General features: G+C 39.6%; 1 protein-coding gene across 1 annotated transcript in view; it reads left to right on the top strand.

Moving 5' to 3' along the window:
• The first annotated feature begins 11,401 nt into the window (after positions 1–11,401).
• The window catches only part of adamts3 (ADAM metallopeptidase with thrombospondin type 1 motif, 3), a 225,536-nt gene continuing 217,192 nt past the window's right edge, over positions 11,402–19,745 (top strand). Inside the window, 2 exon segments of the mRNA XM_034216683.1 lie at positions 11,402–11,775; positions 12,131–12,152. Coding sequence (XP_034072574.1) covers positions 11,716–11,775; positions 12,131–12,152 — 82 coding nt within the window. The 5' untranslated portion in view covers positions 11,402–11,715.

Raw genomic sequence — 19,745 nt, forward strand, 5'->3', positions numbered from 1 at the left:
GCTGCGAGGAAGACCAGATGTTGGGCTCTGAGGCCAGATGAATGAAGTCCAAGGGTCTGTGTCTCTGTGGTTGGTCAAGGATGAACAGGATGTTGATACACTAACAAACCCTGACAAAAAACCCCTTCTTTTCCTAGCTGATCATGCTTATTCCTTTTTTGTATCTATTACTTCTAAGTCTACATCTCATAACCCCTCATTTAATTCCCCCTCGTCTTGCCTCTGCCCAACCCCGTCACCTAGTTTCTCTCACCTTTCCCCGCTTGACTGTCAGTTCCTCTCCCACGGCGGCAATGCCATGAGGCGTGCAGATGTGCAAGTTAATTAGGTTTCCTTATCTGCAGGCACCTCACCTAAAGTCCAGCTGAGTGCGGGGCTGGAAGCCAGTGAATAACCGACTCAATCACAAACAACCACGATGGAAAGGCTTGTTATTTTTCCCTTCATGTTATCAGGTAATTTAATGAATCCTGCAGCAGAATGAAGAGGCGGCTTCTTGTCAACACACTGCACTCAGACAGAGAGAGGAAAATGAACAGAATGTCTTGACACAGACCTCTAACGGCCCTTTCGCTGTGCCCAATAAAAGCAGTGATATATGATCATGTGTCCTCCATATGGGATGCAGACTCACACGGCGTCTCGAGGCTCCATCAATCTGACAGTTCATTCTCTCGCTGCAAACCATAGGGGGGGAACTTCTAACTTGGAAATGTATTCGTCCCATTCTCTTGTTGTGGTTTGTCTAAAGAAGGTAGGTGATTCTTTGGCTTGTCAATTAAACATGTGTCTAGACGTCAGGGTTCAAACTTGTCTGGAGCTAGCTAAAAATACGCTGTTTTATAGATGGCTATGTTGATATGAGCAGTGTTTGACTTCTTTATATTTCAATGTAAATTGTTTCTTAAGGAGACATACTTTACATTAACCGTCCCCTTGTTTGTTATGTAGCTTTTTCTGCATGTAAACGGTCTGCAGAGTCACAAACCCTCAAAGTACACCCTGTAGCGAGTAAAACTCTAACACAGAAAAGACGTGTCGATGCTGCCCCAGAACGCCTCGTTGGAGATTTTCTTTTTCCGTTTTTTTCTTCCGGGAACCAAGTGACGTAACGACGATCCAAATGGACCAATTGGTCCAAATGGACCAATCCACGGAGCTCCTCACACACACACTCAGCCAGCCTTGTTTTTCTCAGCTGCAGCTCCACGGATTTCTAAGCCTGGACTCAGCCTGAGACAGCGGGACATGGCGAGGCCCGGGCCCGGTCCGAGCACACACACAGACCCACAGCCTGTGCCTGTGTGTGTGTGTGTGTGTGTGTGTGTGTGTGTGTGTGTGTGTGTGTGTGTGTGTGTGTGTGTGTGTGTGTGTGTGTGTGTGTGTGTGTGTGTGTGTGTGTGTGTGTGTGTGTGTGTGTGTGTGTGTGTGTGTGTGTGTGTGTGTGTGTGTGTGTGTGTGTGTGTGTGTGTGTGTGTGTGTGTGTGTGTGTGTGTGTGTGTGTGTGTGTGTGTGTGCGTGCGCTCCGGCCGACCTCTGGCCTTTTCTGGTTGCTAACGCCAGTGTAACACATAATCACTGATGTTCCGCTGTAACGGTGGTGGACTAATCAGAACAGAGTGGGCGAGCTGACCAATCAGAGCACACTGGGCTCACAGGGGGGGGGGGGGCAGGAGCTCCAACAAGCCGTTTAGGACAGAGAGTGAATACACATACTTTACAGAGATGCTGTATGAGACACCAATGTGAGTTTGGAAAATTGCACAATGTAAATGTATTCTAGTAGACCTCAACAATGGAATTATGATCAGTAGAAATGGCCATGACATGGGACCTTTAATGACGAAATATTTAAACTTTTTTTCTTTTTTTGGGGGGTTTACAAGTCGTGGTTCACTTGAATATGAAGTCATACATGTAAGTTAAGTCGGTTTCCAAGTCATGAGAGAAATGGGCTTGGATTTCTAGAGAAGCAAAACCTGACCTACAACTAAATTATGACCTGAGTGTATATGAGTCTTAAGTCACACTGAAGTCCAAGTCCAAGTCCAAGTCTACAGTTACTCTAGCTCTAGGTAAAGAAATGTGGATGTCTACAGTACAAGGCCTTGATAAATCTTAGCTTCCTGCGAGGCCTCTCAGGACACATGGATCTATTGGCCCACTCGTCACATACAAATGCTTGGTAAGGAGCCAGTGGCGCCATTTTTAATCCACCTGGTACCCTGGGCCCAGGAGTTCAAAACTTTTAATCTCAATCAGATCCGATCAGATTTTGAAATCCCATTTTTTGTGATCCAGGATCAGACAAGTCGGCCACATTTTGTCCCTGAAGTTCAAAGCAATTCAGGATAGGATCAGCCTGATCCAGATTACGACTTTTCAAGATGACTAGATCCTGAATATCAGTGCTTTAATCCTACCGATCGCCATCTAGTGGACATGAAAAATAATACAAGGAAGACAAGAGACCACATTGCAGAGACATCTATTGTCCGCAATTACTTTTGAAAGGTGATGACAGATGATGGACTTTTTTTTTGTTGAAGATATTTTTAATTTAATCTAAATTACATTTGTGATTGACAATCTTTGTTGTGATACTTTCATGAGCATAAACATTTATGTCATCAACATTTGGTTGAAAACAAAATAGGCCACCACAAACGTGAACAAAAAATGAAAAATAAAATGTATTTCCCATGAAGGCTAAAAATGGTTTATTATTTCAGTTAACAAACTTTGCCATCTTATTTATATTGAAACATATTTTTAAATAAATGGTACAGTACAATTTGCTCTGGTAATCCACTGGAAATCCACCCCTCTGGTGGGATCAGGATAATCCAGTTTTTTGGGATCAAATTGATCCCAATCCTGTGTTGTCGGTTTGAACCCATTTTGAAGATTTGATCCAGATTAAAGCTTGGATTGGATTTCCTGATCTGATCGGATATCAAAGTGATCCTAATCCTGTTGTTTGGTTTTGAACTCCCCAAAATCCAAATCTGATTTGATCAGATAGGGATTACAAGTTTTGAACTCCTGGGCCCTGAGGATTAGGTTAGGCATACATACATGCAGGGGCGGATCTAGACAAATATTCATGGGGTGGCAAGAGGGTGGCAGGAGATTTTGAGGGGTGGCATCCCCTGGCAGAAGTATATGCTGATTTAAATCGCAGTGTAACGGTACACGTACCCGTACTGAAATTATTCGGTACGGGCCCTTCGGTTCGGTACACGTGTGAACCGAAGGGTACCGAACGAATATAACGTTAAATGTAAAAAATTGAGAACATGAACAACTTTCTGGAAGTAATCTTAGGTATATATATCATAGAGCGACCAAGTCATTTCATTGGACGAGAGGCATACTATGAGAGCTGGTCAAAGGGATGCGTTCAAATGTAGTCAGTAATTTGAGGAAATGGCGAACGCAGATAAAGTTGAGCTCGAAAATCCTCCAGCATCATTGAAGTCTCCAGTTTGGGAACATTTTGGTTTCGCAGTTACGTACAAGGATGACGGACAAAGACAGGTGGACTGAACCAAAGCTGTTTGTCGGGATTGTTCAACTAACATTGGTTACGCGGCTGGCAATACATCAAACTTGCACACTCATTTGAAAAGGCATCACCCAAACGTGAATATCACCGGTACCAAAAGAAAAAAGACTGAAGTGCAAACCCAACTCCCACTAGCATTTAAGCCTCCACCACTCGCAACAAGTTCAGACCGAGCCAAAGCTATTACAAATGCCAAATATCCTTATGTTGCCATGTTAGCAAAGCGCTACCTGGCTGTATCTGCTACCTCTGTCCCTAGCGAGAGGGTGTTCTCCACAGCAGGAGACATTATTAGTGCCAGCAGATCTGCCCTTTCGGCAAGCAATGTGGACAAGTTAATTTTTCTTTAAAAAAACATGAAAATACAATGACAAGCAAGTCCTAATGTCAAGCTGGCTGCTTAGGTACTAGTACAGTACAGTTCAAATACAGATTATTTCAGTTCATCGAAATGCTGCACCTTAATGTTTATTTTATTATATTTTGTATTTATTTGAGTGAATATTCACAGTTTAATAATAATTAAAAAAATATTTTTTTTTTTTAATGTTTTGTGATAATTTTTTCTGCTGTACCGAAAACGTACCGAACCGAACCGTGACCTAAAAACCGAGGTACGAACCGAACCGAAATGTTTGTGAACCGTTACACCCCTACAATCAATGTTAACTTGGAAAGCCACAATATTAATATTTTAACTCAATGACATTAGGTGATATTATTGTGGCACATCAGTAAAGCCTTACATATAAATATATAAGGTGGCAGACGTAATTTAATGAATTTTAACTGAACAATAACTGAATGAGTTTGTTTCAATCTTAGACCAGCAGGGGTACCAAATCTATGAAGACTGCTGCAATAAGTACATTCATTAACTGTCTCATCGATGTTTGTCTGAATGAATATGATACTATTAACAATCATATTATTCCTATCAGCTGTCAATCCCTTTTATGATTCACATATTCATTTATTATTGAATAAACTATATTTTTTGGAGGAGTTAATGATGAATGTTCATCAAGATGCTTGCTCACCCTCCTTCAGATTTGAAAAACAAGTAATTATATCATTATTGATATACAGTTACAACCTTGACTTTACATCAGAAAGAACAAATATTAAAAAAGTGACTAACTGCATCAGTTAGGGTTAAAAAAAAAAACGTGTGTATTCAGCTAAAACATATACATCGCTGCAGTAAGTTATTATCCAGTGGAAAGTCCTTGTCTACTGGACTGGTTAAATCAAAGTGGTTACTTTCTGTTGGCTGGGCAGTGTAGTTTTACACACCGTCTGATTTTACTTTCTCAGGACTTAAAACAGTTTTTTGGGGGCAGACCCCCTCAAAGAAAAAAAATATACACACGCATACAAGGTCATCATCTTAATAGTTTGTTATGCTCATCGAGTCATCCGTGAGCAGAGCATCAAGTTGGCATGTCTATTACAGCTGAATGCGGCGATTACTATTTTGTTCAGCAAAACGCCTCACAAACGTATTAAGATCCAAAGCTTTAGTGCGTTTTGATTCAATGCTGAGTACAGCCAAACTTGACATTCTCTTCTCTGTAATTGTAGATCGCAAATACCTCATTCCTTCCGTCTACTTGGGTCCGAAATGCTTCTCGATCATATTTCCAGTCTCGCGCCAGGGCCGGGGGAGGGGTTACAAGACTCGCGTCTTGTGCTGCATTCACTTGCACTCGGACATTAGAGATTTTCTCTCATAAATGTCCGATGAGCCACAACTTTTCTTTCAAAACAAAGATGCCAACTGGGGTGGCAGCTGGGGTGGCAAGGCTATTGTTTAGGGTGGCAGTTGCCACCCCATGCCACCCCGGTAGATCCGCCCCTGCATACATGTGGTTAACGCTGTGAATTCAAAAATCAAGGTAACTTTTGAATCAAAAGGCTTACAAATAAATATGTTCTTGGGTTTGCCTGAAACTGCGGTGACAGCAACATAACTTAATATTGACCGCAGCACTGATCAACATTTTCTGACTCGTAACGTTCCAGTGGTCTGTATGACGAAGCCAGTTGAACATACCCTGGATCAGGGCCATATCCAGGATTTCCTAAATACCGAGGTCCAAACATGCTAGGGGGGTATGGGGGATACCCCCCGAGATTTTGGGGATTTTCATGATCTAGTTAGGTGCTTTTTAAGTCCTGTGGGGGGTCCCAAATTGGATAAGATATCGATTTCAAACCATGTCAGTGGGCTGACAATGTCAGCATCAATTATTTTTGAAAGTGTAATACATAAGAATCAGTTGATTGTTACTATTAATGATCTGGACATGCAGAAGAGCTCAAATGATCACAAAACATTGTCAACATTCATTTTCCATGTCTCTCTCCTTTCCATAACCTGCAGCCTCTCTTCCATCTTCTTTACTCTCTCTGTCCTCTACTCTTTCTCTTTGTTCAACCTCTCCCTCGTTGTTCACTTTTTGCTCCTCCTCACTTGTCGCTCCTGCCAGTGAATTAAAAGCAATTCAGCAATTTAGTTCATTTCACTCGTTTGTTTGCATTCTTTTTTTAATTTAAATCTGTTTTGTTTGATTCTCAAAAGAGAACAAAGATGTAAGCAAATTGTGTTTTATACAATTGTATGTTATTATGACATCATAACTGTAATAGATGTATGTTTTAAAATTATGCCTATTGTAAATGAAGACTATTGTTATAGATACATAGATAGATAAATAGATAGATAAATAAATAGATGGGCTTATAGATCACTTTCTCTCTCTCTCTCTCTCTCTCTCTCTCTCTCTCTATCTCTCTCTCTTCCTCTCTCTCTCTCTCTATGTCTCTTTATGTCTCTCTCTGCTCTCTCTCTCTCTCTCTCTCTCTCTCTCTCTCTCTCTCTCTCTCTCTCTCTCTCTCTCTCTCTCTCTCTTACCAAAGCTGAGCTTCGACTGACGTAGTCTTCTCATTATATCTGAGTCAGTGTAAAAAGAAAATACAATGTTATATCTTCAATGTTTTACTCAAATTGAAATGAAAGAAAAGCATTACAACGTTTGTTAAAAGGTTATCCTTCTGACATTGGATGAACGCAATGAACTTTAGCTCTCTAGCTAGTTTATTCACGCAATTTAAACCAAAGTATAGCCTATAGCTGCAATATAAGTTAGTGTGCATGTTGTCGGACGTCCAGTGACTAACGTAGAGCGTTCACACAGGATCTGCTGGTCCTATGATGTCCTGATGAACAGAAACACAAGCAGCCCGCTGGACTCAGATCTCTAGATACCTCATCACTCCTCTGCTGCTCCGGTTCAAGTCCGGTCTGCGGTGGTTTGTTGATACATGTCGTCTTCTTCTGTTTGCTTTAATCGAGGCTACGTAGTTATGCAGCGCCCCCATGGTCAGTAAATGGAAGTACTACAAAGAACCCCGTTTAGTGCAATTATTTCACAAGTTTTGTCACACAGCTCGGAAAATATTACCGAGGTCCGGACCTCGGTGACCTCAATGGTAGATACGGCCATGCCCTGGATATGTTTGAGTTATCTGGCTTAACTAACCCTAACAAACGAGATCTCGCAAAGCGGTCCTGCGACGCTGGTTATCAACTCGGTAAATCAACCCAGGGTTTCTCTCTCTGGCTGAGAGCGCGTTCATATTTTACCAATCACAAACATGGAGAAGCGTTCTGACAGAGCAGCACGCTTAATGAAAAGTAAAATATCATGTTAGACAAATATGAAGAAGTTAAAACTTTAAACATCCATGACTTAAACACTTAATCCAGGATAAAAGCAACATAATGTAGTTTCACCTACAATGTGAATAAGGAACAGCGGGTAAAAAAAAAAAACGACTACTAGTGTTTGAATGCATTAACAGTTTTATGATATCACTGCCCCGTCTAAAACACGAGTGGATCTGACTTTAATCACATTTGCTCCGGAGCAGGTTAGGTGTTCAGCATAAGTTACCATGGGAGATCTATCTACCCCGAGATCTACCCCGGTAAGAAGTGAACCAGCGTCGTAGGACCGGAAAGCCAGAGTTAACCCTGAAGTTACCTCGCTAACTGCAAATCCTGCTTCGTAGCACAGGCCACTGTTTTGTTCAAATTAGTTTTTCATGTACCAGTCTTGAAACACTGCCAGAGCCCCTACCGTGTATTTTGTTTGTCTTCTTTGGGTGATTTGTTTGTCATCCAGCTCTCTGTGTCTCTTAACCTCTTGTTATTTTACTATTTAAGGAAAGTTCAGCAATCATCAATCCATATACCATTATGTTTACTGATGTACTGCTGACATTGCTAAATTGACTCGACTTCTTTCTGATTTGACTGCACATGGTTCCTTTATCAGAGCATCCTCAACAGCAGTGAGAAATAACAGACTGTTTGATGTCGACATTCACCATCAGATTAAACTATTCAACAAAGCCTTGTACATTATAAGTGAATGAAAGTATGGTTAGCTGACATCCATTCTGTATTTGATAAATGGTCTCACTCTTAATGATTGATGTATAGAGAGGTCTGACTAGAAGATACAAATCCATATCATTATGATTCTTGTTTTGTCTGGCTATTTTACTTGGATGAAGAACATGGACTCTGATCATCATTTGGGAAGTCAGTCTGCGGGACTGATGACTAGTTTGATCTTCTTTGATGTTTCCCCTTGTCTATGCTGGTGCCTTTGAGCATGACGGACAGGCCTTGAACAAAAAAGCTCCTCTCACCAAAGTTGACTGAAAAGTCTTTGAAGTACTATTAAATATGTATTTGAATGTTAAGAAATCAACTAATTTCTTTGTGAGGTCAACTCTGTCCAAAGAAATGGAAGCAAATACTTGGCTAATGCCCCTGAGAAAAGTTTACAGAATCAAGTTTCAACAGAAAGTAATAGTCATTTTGCTAAAGGAAACATCAAAAGTAGAGATGGAAAGATAATATTTACATTTACTCAAGTAATGTACTCAAGAACACTTTTTAGGTCATTTACTTTACATTTTTTGTTTCTTTATACCGCTTATTTTAAATAATTAATGTACTCTTTACTCTACATCTAGAATATATACAAAAGTTAAATAAGGTTGTACAAGACAATAATGTGCTGCCACAAACAGGAGATATTGAAAATAATGATGATTGTAAAGTAAGAACATATGTTTATATAATGTAAAATGATCAATTGCAATTCAGTTGTATTTACATATTATTACCTGAGCTTTTCATATGGTTTTACATATAATTGTCTGAACCCCAAAATGGTGAAATTAGGGGAATTTAGGGAAAGCAATGATGCAAATTTTAAGAGTAGATTTGTCTTTCCCGTTTTCCTCTCCCAATTATTATCTCAAAACCCCTCAACTGAGGACTTCTGAAGCCCAGTTTGCAGGTAGGCAGTCTTAATAGCACACGCCAACGTTCTACGAAGCTATTAGTATTTATGAACATCAATGCTATTCATAAAAGGTTGGATTTTAACCATTGATGGACCGGCTGATGTACTTGCTTGAGTCAACTTTCAAAGAAGATATATACGCTAATGAATCTCAAAGTTGCATAGATTTCTAAGATAGCCTGGAATAAAATAAATCACGCTGCCACTGAATCACTCTTAAGTCATGACATGGAGAAAAAGTGGATGATGTTCAGTCAGCAGTGAGGGAGTTCATTTAAATGTTAACCTTCTGATTCTACATGAAACTTTGCCCCCTGGAGTTGTTCAGTCAGCTGAGAGAGGAACTCACTGCCCTCAAATGGTAAATCTAAAATGTATTCCGTTTATGGAATATTTAAAAGTTGACGGATGCACGAAAAATGTCTGCAGTAAAAAAGAAGAAATCAAATTAACTTCTGACAAACAGAAACAGCAATGTCTTCCAAGATTGAAGGTCCTTTTCGTTTGATTTTAATAGAGATGAATTTGCATGTCATATTGCTTTATTATTGCCTGTATTTTCTCATGCTTTCCTTTTCAGTTTGGGTTTTGAGGCAGGCTCTCCTTGTTCTCCTGTCCCACCATGTGTTCAGATGAGGAAGGGCATTGTAATTATGATTGCCCGTACTTTCAGATTTAACACATACTGGTTATATGGTCAACACCTCAACCATACTTCACAAAATGATTAAAGAAATGATCTGTTACACAAAAATATGTCTATGTTGTTCTGGTCTTTTCACCTCTTCATGCCTTGGAAACAACATCAGATGAAAACGTTGAAGATAAAAAAAATGAATTTGATCCAGGAGTAATCTTCAAAATGTAGTAAGATCTGGAGAGTAACATCACTCTCCACATCTTACTCCCCCCCTCCCCGGATTTTTTTTAATTTAAAGGCTATTCAAGTATTGGTGGGAGTGCTAGTTTTGGATTTTGATTTAATCAAGGATTTTATCTTGCAATCAATATCTTTTCTCTTCAATAATGTCAAGCCTACGCTGTATTCTCTTTACTATTTAATAATAAAAATGACGTGAAGAGAAAGTGTAATCCGTCATTTTTGTTCTCAACGTACAGTAAAACACATCACATGCGATAAAAATGTGTTATATTCGGTATAACGGTACACCAACACAATGTAACGCCCACAGGGTGTTTAAAAATATAACTGTACTTGGCATCTTATCTAATGTTTTATTTATTTATTAATTAAATGTGTTTGCAATAAGTTTATTTTCTTTTACAGTATCCTATGTAGATTTATACTTTAGTATGGAGAGTTTTAGATAGTGTTAGTTAACGTTAACTTATGTGTAAACTTCCATTCAAACCTATTACCGATGGATTATAACACACTAATTATAAACTAACTGTAATAAAGTTGATTAAAATTATTTTTCAAGCATAGAGATCATTTTTAAAATCTTCATCTACTGTTTGTGAGATTCCTCTTGGGGATCAAGGGATTTGGATCTATATTGTTTGATGATAATTCATTTATTTGTTTTATTTTATTTTATAGATTCAACATGCGACGTAACTAAAATGATCAGATAAATATATTGGAGTTAGAAGTTAAATTTCCCTTTGTGTATACTTAAGTAACTTAAGTTAATGTATTTTGTTACTCTCCACCTCTTCTTCTAATACATTTGCGCTATCGTTAAAACATATTTAGCATTAATCAAAGGTGGAAGAAGTACTTGGGTTGTGTACTTGGGTAAAAGTAGAAGTCCCAAAGAGCAGGAATACTTTGTTACAATAAATGTCCTGCATTCAAAACCTTACTTAAGTAGAACTACAAAAGTATTGGAAACAAACTATACTTAAAGTACCAACATTAATAATAATCATTATGCAAATTGGTCAATTTCAGAATAATTTATATGATATATTTTGATTATAATTATTGATGCATTCAGCTGGTAAAGGTGCAGCTAGTTTTAATGACTTTGTATACTGCAGGGTAGTTTGTGTATTTACTCCAGGTGTAACTAAAGTCTGATTTAAGTGTTGTTGAATATATTTCACATCATTAATCCAAATCAGCAAAGTAACTAAAGGTATACAATTCATGTTGTGGAGTAAAAATACACTATATACCTCTATTGGAGAAGAAGTACAGAGTAGCACCACATTTAAATACTCAAGTAAAGTACAGGTCCCTCAAAATGGAACTTAAGTACAGTACTTGAGTAAATGTACTTAGTAGTTTAACATCTCTGGCACTAATATCCAGACTCTTCTGCCCTGTGGGATTAGGTTAGAGAGAGGGTGCTCTTCTTCCTCCCCCATCTCCTCCTCCTCTGTCCCTCCATGTGTTTGGGATGAAGTGACGTCACGCAGGGTTGGTCTTTGCCGTTTATTAGCCAGGGGAGCCAAGTGCCAGGTTGCAAGAGCTTCACACTGCAGCTCTGTCCGGCCAGCGGCAGAGGGGATGTCCTACTAACTTCCACAAAAAAAAACTTTCTAGAAACTTTCGGTCGAACAGAAAAAAAAAACCCACTGACTGACAAAGTGTCGCAACTGGCCTCACTCCTGCTTTAATGAAACGTTTACATGTTATTCTTCTGAGACTTTAAAACAGAGGCTGCATATCCACTTTGATAACTCTTGAATGAGCCGCTTGCGTAGAGAGATTTTGTTTGTCCTTATTTTAAATTTGACGTTGGGATAACGTTTTTTTAATTCTTTCTTTGAATCATTTAAAGACTCGTGATGGCTGTCCTATCACTAGCGTTGCTACTTGTAGGATTTGTATTGACTTCAGCTGACAAGGTAAGTGTCCGTGCCGCTTCACTGTCGCCTCGTTTTCCTGCCAACTGTTGCTGAAATGTGTCGCTTGTTGTCCCGTGAACCCAACGCAGAAGCGGGGCTGGCACGGCGACAGGTTATTATTTTTAAAGTCTTAAAACGTTCACGTTTTGGCTTTGCGAATACGCACACTGCTTCCTCTGTGAAATACATGTTGACAATGCACACGCATGAGTTACATAAGAGTAAAATAGAGGCATTTATGTTATTTCGTTTTTTTTAACAAGTAGCGTACAGTAAACTGGACATCTCACACTGTCAGATTTCCTTCTTGCTTTCCCCGCATTTTAACGAGCTTATCTTTTCTCCCCTCTTACAGGCTGGTGAAGTAGATAAAGAGGGTGAGTTGTGTTTATTTTCTCTTCATCGTTTTTAATTATTACAGGGAAGTTGTGAGAAAGTGAACTCGGGAGGACAACCTTGGTGCAGTGAGATCAAAGTGGGAGGGGAGTTTGTGTGTGTGTGAGGAGCTCTGTAATACTCCCCCCCCCACATACCCTCTGCTACCACCCCAGCGTTCCCCCCCACACATACACACACACACACACGCACACGCATGCACGCACATGTTACAAGAGCAAACTGCTTCAAGGGCTTTGTTATACAGGAAAGAAAATTCCACTTCTAAATCCTGCACATCTGTTATCAATTCTGAGGTTAAGAAACAAGTGAGCTGCAACAGCGTCCTCGTAGGATCCTTTTACACCCACCGTTATCTTCTGAGCACCTCTAGGGCCCTCACACAGCAAGATGACAGCTGCCAGTTGGGCCTGTGGTGAATATCGCGGCAGTAATATCCAAACAAAGTGCCACGAGGGACTAAACAAGAGAAAAAACACTGTGGACGCGCAAAAACTCAGTCTTTCCAAAAGTATGCGTTTGACCTTTTATTTCCAAAGCAAACATTCCATATCCATAATGCGTAGGCCTATATTCCTTTATGCGTGAGTGCGTGCGTGCGGTCAACACAAATGGTCCTTCTCCAGCTCACTTCCCCTCCATCTATTATAAAGTGCGCAGGTAAAAGCAACCGGATATAACCACAAACGTCACCACACAAATCCAATGACACGCCCACCACCTATAGTGACTAAAAAAACATGTACCATAATACACACAGAAAAATACTTCAAATGTGGCTCTTACAGTGAAGTTTTGCTTATACTCTCTTCCTGAGCCTATTATCAGCCTTGTAAAGCAGTTATTTCACCCACTTATGGCGCATTTCCACTGCAGCGCGTAGCACGGTTTAAGCGTGCCGTGCCAAACCCGGCCCGTTTTTTGTTGCGTTTCCACTTGGGGTAGTTCCGGCTAACAGGTACTGTTTCTCAGTGTTTATGGCCCTCCAAAGTCCAGGTTGTTTTCCGGGCCAACAACCGGGCTGAGTATACTAAACTAGTGAGAGAATCGCTGGCAAGGGGGCTACAACTACAACAAAATGAACATATTTGACCGTGATTTAATTGTAATACCCGTTTTAAAATGATGCTGAAGTAACAACATACTGATACCGGTTAGTAAAAACCATGAATTAATGCTTTGACAAGTCTGCAGACAGACGGCAGGCGAAAAACCTTTTAAAATGCGTGTTTTCCGAATGGAGATCGGCTAAGCTAACGCAGTATATGCTCCGACCATCCACACTCACAACAACGGCCTATACAGACATAAATAAACCAGCGACTGTATTCGCCATGACACAGACAGTCTGTGGTTTGTACTTGTTTAACTTTTGTCTAGTTTCTGAACAGATATGATATGAGGAGCTGTGAGCTCTGAGTGCTAACAGCTAACTGCTGATGTTGGTTTTCTGTGGTTCGCATTGAATATGACGTCACGGCTCCGCCTACACTGCGTTACTATAGTTACTGCCCCAGCTACTAAACTGTAATGGAAACGCAGCATAAAGTGAGCCTGGCCTACCAAGGCCTAACTATACCGTACTAAGCCGTACGAGGCCCTGCAGTAGAAATACGCCATTAGTATGGTTTCTCTTAAATGTTCCACCTCCGTCTTTCCCTTCTTTTACAAGTTCAAGTAAGGACTACTTCTAAGAAGAGATGTTGCTCCCATGTGATATTTATGAGAACTTGTCGCTTTCAACATGTTTTCTCTTGGGTAGAAATCCGAATTATTGTCATGACCAGATTATTAACGGTTATACTGTACACACTAATCTGAAGAGTTGAGGAGAATTTGATTGTCATATTTTAGCAGAACAACATACTGGGATTGAATAATGATGGACAATAGTATGCCAGTTCTGATGTAAACACACCATTTAAAGTTTTTACCATTTAAAGTTGTGAGAAAAATTCCTTTCTGACAACATTGGGTCTTGTTGCAGTTCACATGTCTCATCAGTTACTTTATTATACTCTATCTCTGTACCTGTTACGCAGGATTGGGAGGGTTACTTAACAAATGTAAACCATTACAAATACTAACTACTAATCAGTAATGTAATCTGAGTATCAAAATATAAAAGTAATGTCACCTGTACACTTTCTGATTACCTCAATATCAAATGTGATGCAACTTAATACAAAACAAAAAAGGAAATATCAATAAGATGTTTTTTTACTTTAGTGTATAATGTAAGACAACATAAACTAACCTGCTGTTACGTCACCTTGACCACCCACATTTTTTAAACAAATGTATTTCAAAGCATGTCCCCTTCATTTTAATTATAGTACCGATGATGTACCTTGATGTGTACACTTTCTAATTATTATGGGTCTAATAACCCAATAACTGACACTGCTAATTTTGTATTAATGTCAGCTGGAAGCAGGTATTGAAACACAGCTCTAGCTCTAACCCTAACTTTAACCATTTGAGATCAACAGCTAACCTTATTTTGAGAGTTTTGTGAGAGCTTTGCAAAACAAGTGCTACCAAATGGACACGATCCAAATAGAGGAGAACAGCAAGCTGCGTCAATGATGCAAATGATGACATCTCATGAGCATAGACCTTGAACAACTTAAAGAAGCGTATTTTTTTTGGATATATTAGCCTTAATTTGGATTTACAGTGCTAAAAGGGGGGAGATACAGGGGATGACACCGAAAAGGGATCGCATGCTTAATTAAAACCTGTGTCCGCAGCAGGGACTGAGCAGTTCATGGCCCACCATCTCTAGACACTGAGCAACGCGGCGGCCCGAAACAAGCACTTTAAAATAGTTTGTTGTGTCTGATTTTTAACCCGTACAGGCAAAATTCACAAAAAAAAGTAAGATTAGGATAAGTAAAGAAAACAAGTTTAGCATGAGTTAAGTTTAAATTAACTTTATTTTTTTAATTGCATTTTCTTTCAATATATTCTTGACACAATGTTTTATCAGAACGTCTTACAGCATCTGAAATTGGCACCGTCAGACGATCCATCAATTATGCCCATTTAATGTATAGATATTGGCTTGGTATGAAATAGTGCATAGTTTACACTGTTTTAAAAAAACTGGATAACACTGACTAGTTTTCCCCTCTAACGTACAGAAAGCACAGCTATTTCCTCCAACCCGGTGGTCAGCTGTCCGTTGGCCGAGGCTAGATGTGTAAGGGCTCCTAAGGCGTCAGGATGCTTCAACCCAAAAGCTTGTCTGATGGTGGAATATTGTCAAATATCCAGCTCAGCCCACATCTTTCTGACCTCACTATTGAAGTGGTAGTTCACTCAATCGTTGCAACTTCCCGAAACATACTATCTCAAATGAAATCACAGCCTTTTTTGCAGAGAGTAGCCTGGTGATCAACTTAAGTCAAATGTATTATTGATATAGTCCAGTCACAAATCGCCTCACTGGGCTTTAAAGGCATGCAGAGGTGTGAGAGAAAGCAGGGTTTTTTGTTGTCTTCCACACAACTACTGCCATCACTTCTAGTGCTCACAATTCATCATGTCTTATCCTCATCTATGACTGGAGGCTTTTTTCCTGGCCTTCACATGTGGCCATTCTAAACAGCCATGAACAACATTTTCTTTCAGGGGACACATTGAAAACCTCAGGCGTATGGCGAGCCGGTGTCATCATGTTCATGGCAGCGTAAAATTGGTGGGTGTCTGTCGTTCACAGATTTTCAAATTTGACAGATTTGTGACAAATCTCAGAACTCCTTGACTGCAGTTTTCTTGTAACTCTACTGTAGGCATCAACAACATTCTTTCAAAAAGTGTTCTCATTTCGTGTTTTGGTGAAGGTTGATGGGAGTTGAGTAACACTTCTCCACAAATGATCCTAGTGAGTTGAGATATGGTGGCGGTGAAGGCCACAGCATATCCAATATAGCAGAGGAAGATAGATCAATATTATCCTCTCACAGTAGCAGAACACAAACCCCCAGGGGCTGTTCTTGCAGTAAGGTACGTCGCCTTTACTTTTGCTCTTTGTCTGGAAACTGACTCTGCAACAACAGTTTATAAAACGTTGGTATGATAAGGACCAGAAATGAGCCTTTACCTAACCAAAAATAATACATTTAAACAAGCGATTAATTTCATTTTATTTTAGACTATTAAGTCCACATTTGACAAGAAAAATGAACACAAAAGATGATAATTATAATACAAAAAGACACACCAAAGGGACCCAGATCACATACAGGGATAGACAATGCCCTTAAGTGGCTGATATTGGCTGTGATTCCTGGAGAAGCCCTGAATTAAATCCATTTAACAATGGATTTATTGTGCTGAATGTATTTGTTTAGTCAGACTAATGACTAAATGAAAATTATTTACAATTTGAATAAATACTATCAATTTATGCAGGATTGCTTGGACTTTAGCATACATTTATCAGGCTTTTAAATTACTCCTATGTGTAAACTCACCATACGATTGTTAAGAATGGTTAGTGTATGGCAGGTGGACAAGCAGGACAGATGGGTCAGATCAACAGATGCCTTTTGCCATAGCGATCACTGCTTGTGTCCAATGTGGGACCAAACATCTGACTGATTCAAAATGTATTATGTAATGTAACTAACGAAGGGAGTAAAGATACAATGAAATGATCAATAACCTAAAATCATTGGTGCAAATAAAATGTGTATTAAAATCATCTCTAATATAGGGTGGCCCTGAAGTGCAAGTCAAAACAGCATTTCAGGAAACACCACAGCATTTCAGAAAACACCACAGCATTTCAACTTATACAGAAAGGGTATTCCTTTAGGGAGAACACTTCTTGTTTGTGATTGGACAGAGCCAGCCGGAGAAGCACTGCTGTGATTGGTTGTTTTTGCTGCCAGTCAAGAAATTACGCTTCGTGATTGGTCAGCACCCGACAGCGCAACATGTCCCGAAACATCAGCCGTTAGCTGTTAGCACACAGAGCTCACAGCTCCTCATATCTGTTCAGAAACTGGACAAAAGTGAAACATGTACAAACCACAGACTGTCTGTGTCATGGCGAGTAGAGTCGCTGGTTTATTTATGTCTGTATAGGCCGTTGTTGTGAGTGTGGACGGAGCAGCTACAGGTTAGTTTAAATCCTGATCGATCCGATCTCCATTCAGAAAACACGCATTTTAAAAGGTTTGTCGCCTGTCTGCAGACTTGTCACAGCATTAATTCACGGTTTTTACTAACTGGTATCAGTATGTTGTTACTTCGGCATCATTTTGAAACGTGTATTACAATTAAATCACGGTAAAAAAAAATGCATTTTTGTTTGCAAACTCTTTACTCCGTACTGTTATTGAATTATTCTCAATGCAAACACTCTCAAGAGTTTGCCTTTTAAAGTTATGTGAACAATATTTATGGTTTGAATTGACCTTCAATTATTATTATTTTTTAAATCTGTGAACAAAAATGCACTTGAAGAATAGAAAACCTGACATAAGTGATGCCTTGTGTCAGGTTTTCTATTCTTCAAGTGCATAATCAAAGTTGTTACAATGAAGGGTTGACCTATACAAGTATCAAACATGCACTCTACACTCTCCTTTTGTGAACAGCTCGTGAACAGCTTCACATCAAATCTGACCTTGCAAGACTTGAAAAACTGCACAATACAACGAGTTCACTATTCTCTGTGAAAAATGAGTTACTATTCTTTTTCCAAAATCAAAGGATTCTGATTCATGTTTCGCTATTTTCATTTTGGTTCCTTTAATCTTACATATTCCCTGAAGAAGACCCCTCCCACATGGTGCTGCAAACAGAAGCCTTTAAGGTATTCTAAAAGTAAATATTCCTTTAAAGGCAGGCTTTCTTTTCAGTTTATATATATACTGATAAAACACACTAACAATTAGGAAACAGACTGACTGCTAGTGACAGTTGGCAAACATTATAGTCCCCGAACGTCAGTGCTCCGGTCCCAGTACATGTGTGCATCACTAATTAGTGTCCCTTTTTCCGTTGAGCCTCTTGCAGCGTTTTTTATTTGAAATGTTTTGTGTCCACTTTCAGTAAACTTCCACATATGTCATCAATTTCATTAATGTGTTCTAATTGCTGTGTATGTGTCATCCACATGTTTTCATTTGCATGTGTTCTGGCACATTTGTATTTTTAATTTGCAATGGCAGTGAGTTGGGCTGTTGTGTCACGTCTTCACCTGTCGGCAGGGGCGGACTGGGACAAAAAATCAGCACGGGCATCTCGACCGGCCCACTTCGTGGCTTATCCGACCGGCCCACTTCGGTCCCGCTAGTAAATTGTCAACGGCAAGGGGGGGGGGCTGCTAGTGAGTTATCTGGCCCATCGGGCTTTGTCCCAAACGTCCCGATGGCCGGTAAACCACTGCCTTTCGGCCACCGTACGCAATACTTTTTAACAAAGTTGCGCTGGATTGCATCGTTGCTTTAGTGCTTTCCAATACCCCCAAAAACAGGTTAATAGAGAGACATGATAACTACATGTAAATGCATTCAATTGCTGTTTGAAATAGTGGGGTTATATTTAGTAAATGAGCTCAAGGATTAGAACTTAAATAAATGACAACAAAACATGTCTTTGTGACCTCTGACATAATTTGAATCCAAAGTTTTAGGGGCTTTTAAAAAACTCCATTATGTAGGTGAAGGTCTAAAAAAAAGGTTGTAGAACATAGTCTTCTCCGAGGAGAAGGAATGGCTTTTAATATTAGCCCTGGGCCTCCTTAGGTTTAAGCATTGATACCCTACAAATTATCTCAAATACACAGAGCTGATTCTTGGCTTCTCTTTGACCCATGGCTCTATAACGTTTTTTCAATCTTAACAATTTCTCACACCAGCTTTCCTGCAAATAGTGAACTGGGTTGGATGTAGTAATACACTGTCTAAACTTACATGCTCTACACGTGTTGGACAAGTTGTTCACATATAAGTATCAAACGTCTAACTCAGCCGGCAAACTTAGTGTGATGCAACTGTGAGGTATTTAGCCCTGAAAAAGAAGGCTTTTGATGTTTTTGCATTTTCAAAACCAGGCACGGGCCTGCAGTTTGCTTTGGTAGTAGAGATATTACAAACCTCACACAATCCGCGATAAAGCTTCCTCCCTCTCAGCTTAATCTGCATCATTTTGTGATCTAATTTGCTCTTTGATATCTCCATGTTTTCTCTCAAAAGCTCACCAATTACATTTTTCTTTACACAGCGTGCACACTATGATTTGTAAGGTATGGCGTTTGCTCAGACATGTAATTTTACCATTGACACCTGTTCTTCTAGTCAAAACCTACAAGATAATTACAAGGTTTCAATATTCATGTTACATTTTTTACCAACCAAAACCGACCAAATATTTTTGAATGTGTCTGCTTTTGCACACATTTGCTAGCCAAGTCTGGGTGGAAATGTCCTTTAAACTGAGAGTGCTTGCGAAACCCACAGATGTCCTTGTACAATTGAGTTGACTGCATATTAGCCTGTAAACAAGAGCCTGAGGGTGAATGCAGCAATTTGCCAAGATGATATTGAAAGAATCCA

This window comes from Gymnodraco acuticeps, unplaced genomic scaffold (assembly GCF_902827175.1).
Source record: "Gymnodraco acuticeps unplaced genomic scaffold, fGymAcu1.1, whole genome shotgun sequence".
NCBI classification, from domain to species: domain Eukaryota; kingdom Metazoa; phylum Chordata; class Actinopteri; order Perciformes; family Bathydraconidae; genus Gymnodraco; species Gymnodraco acuticeps.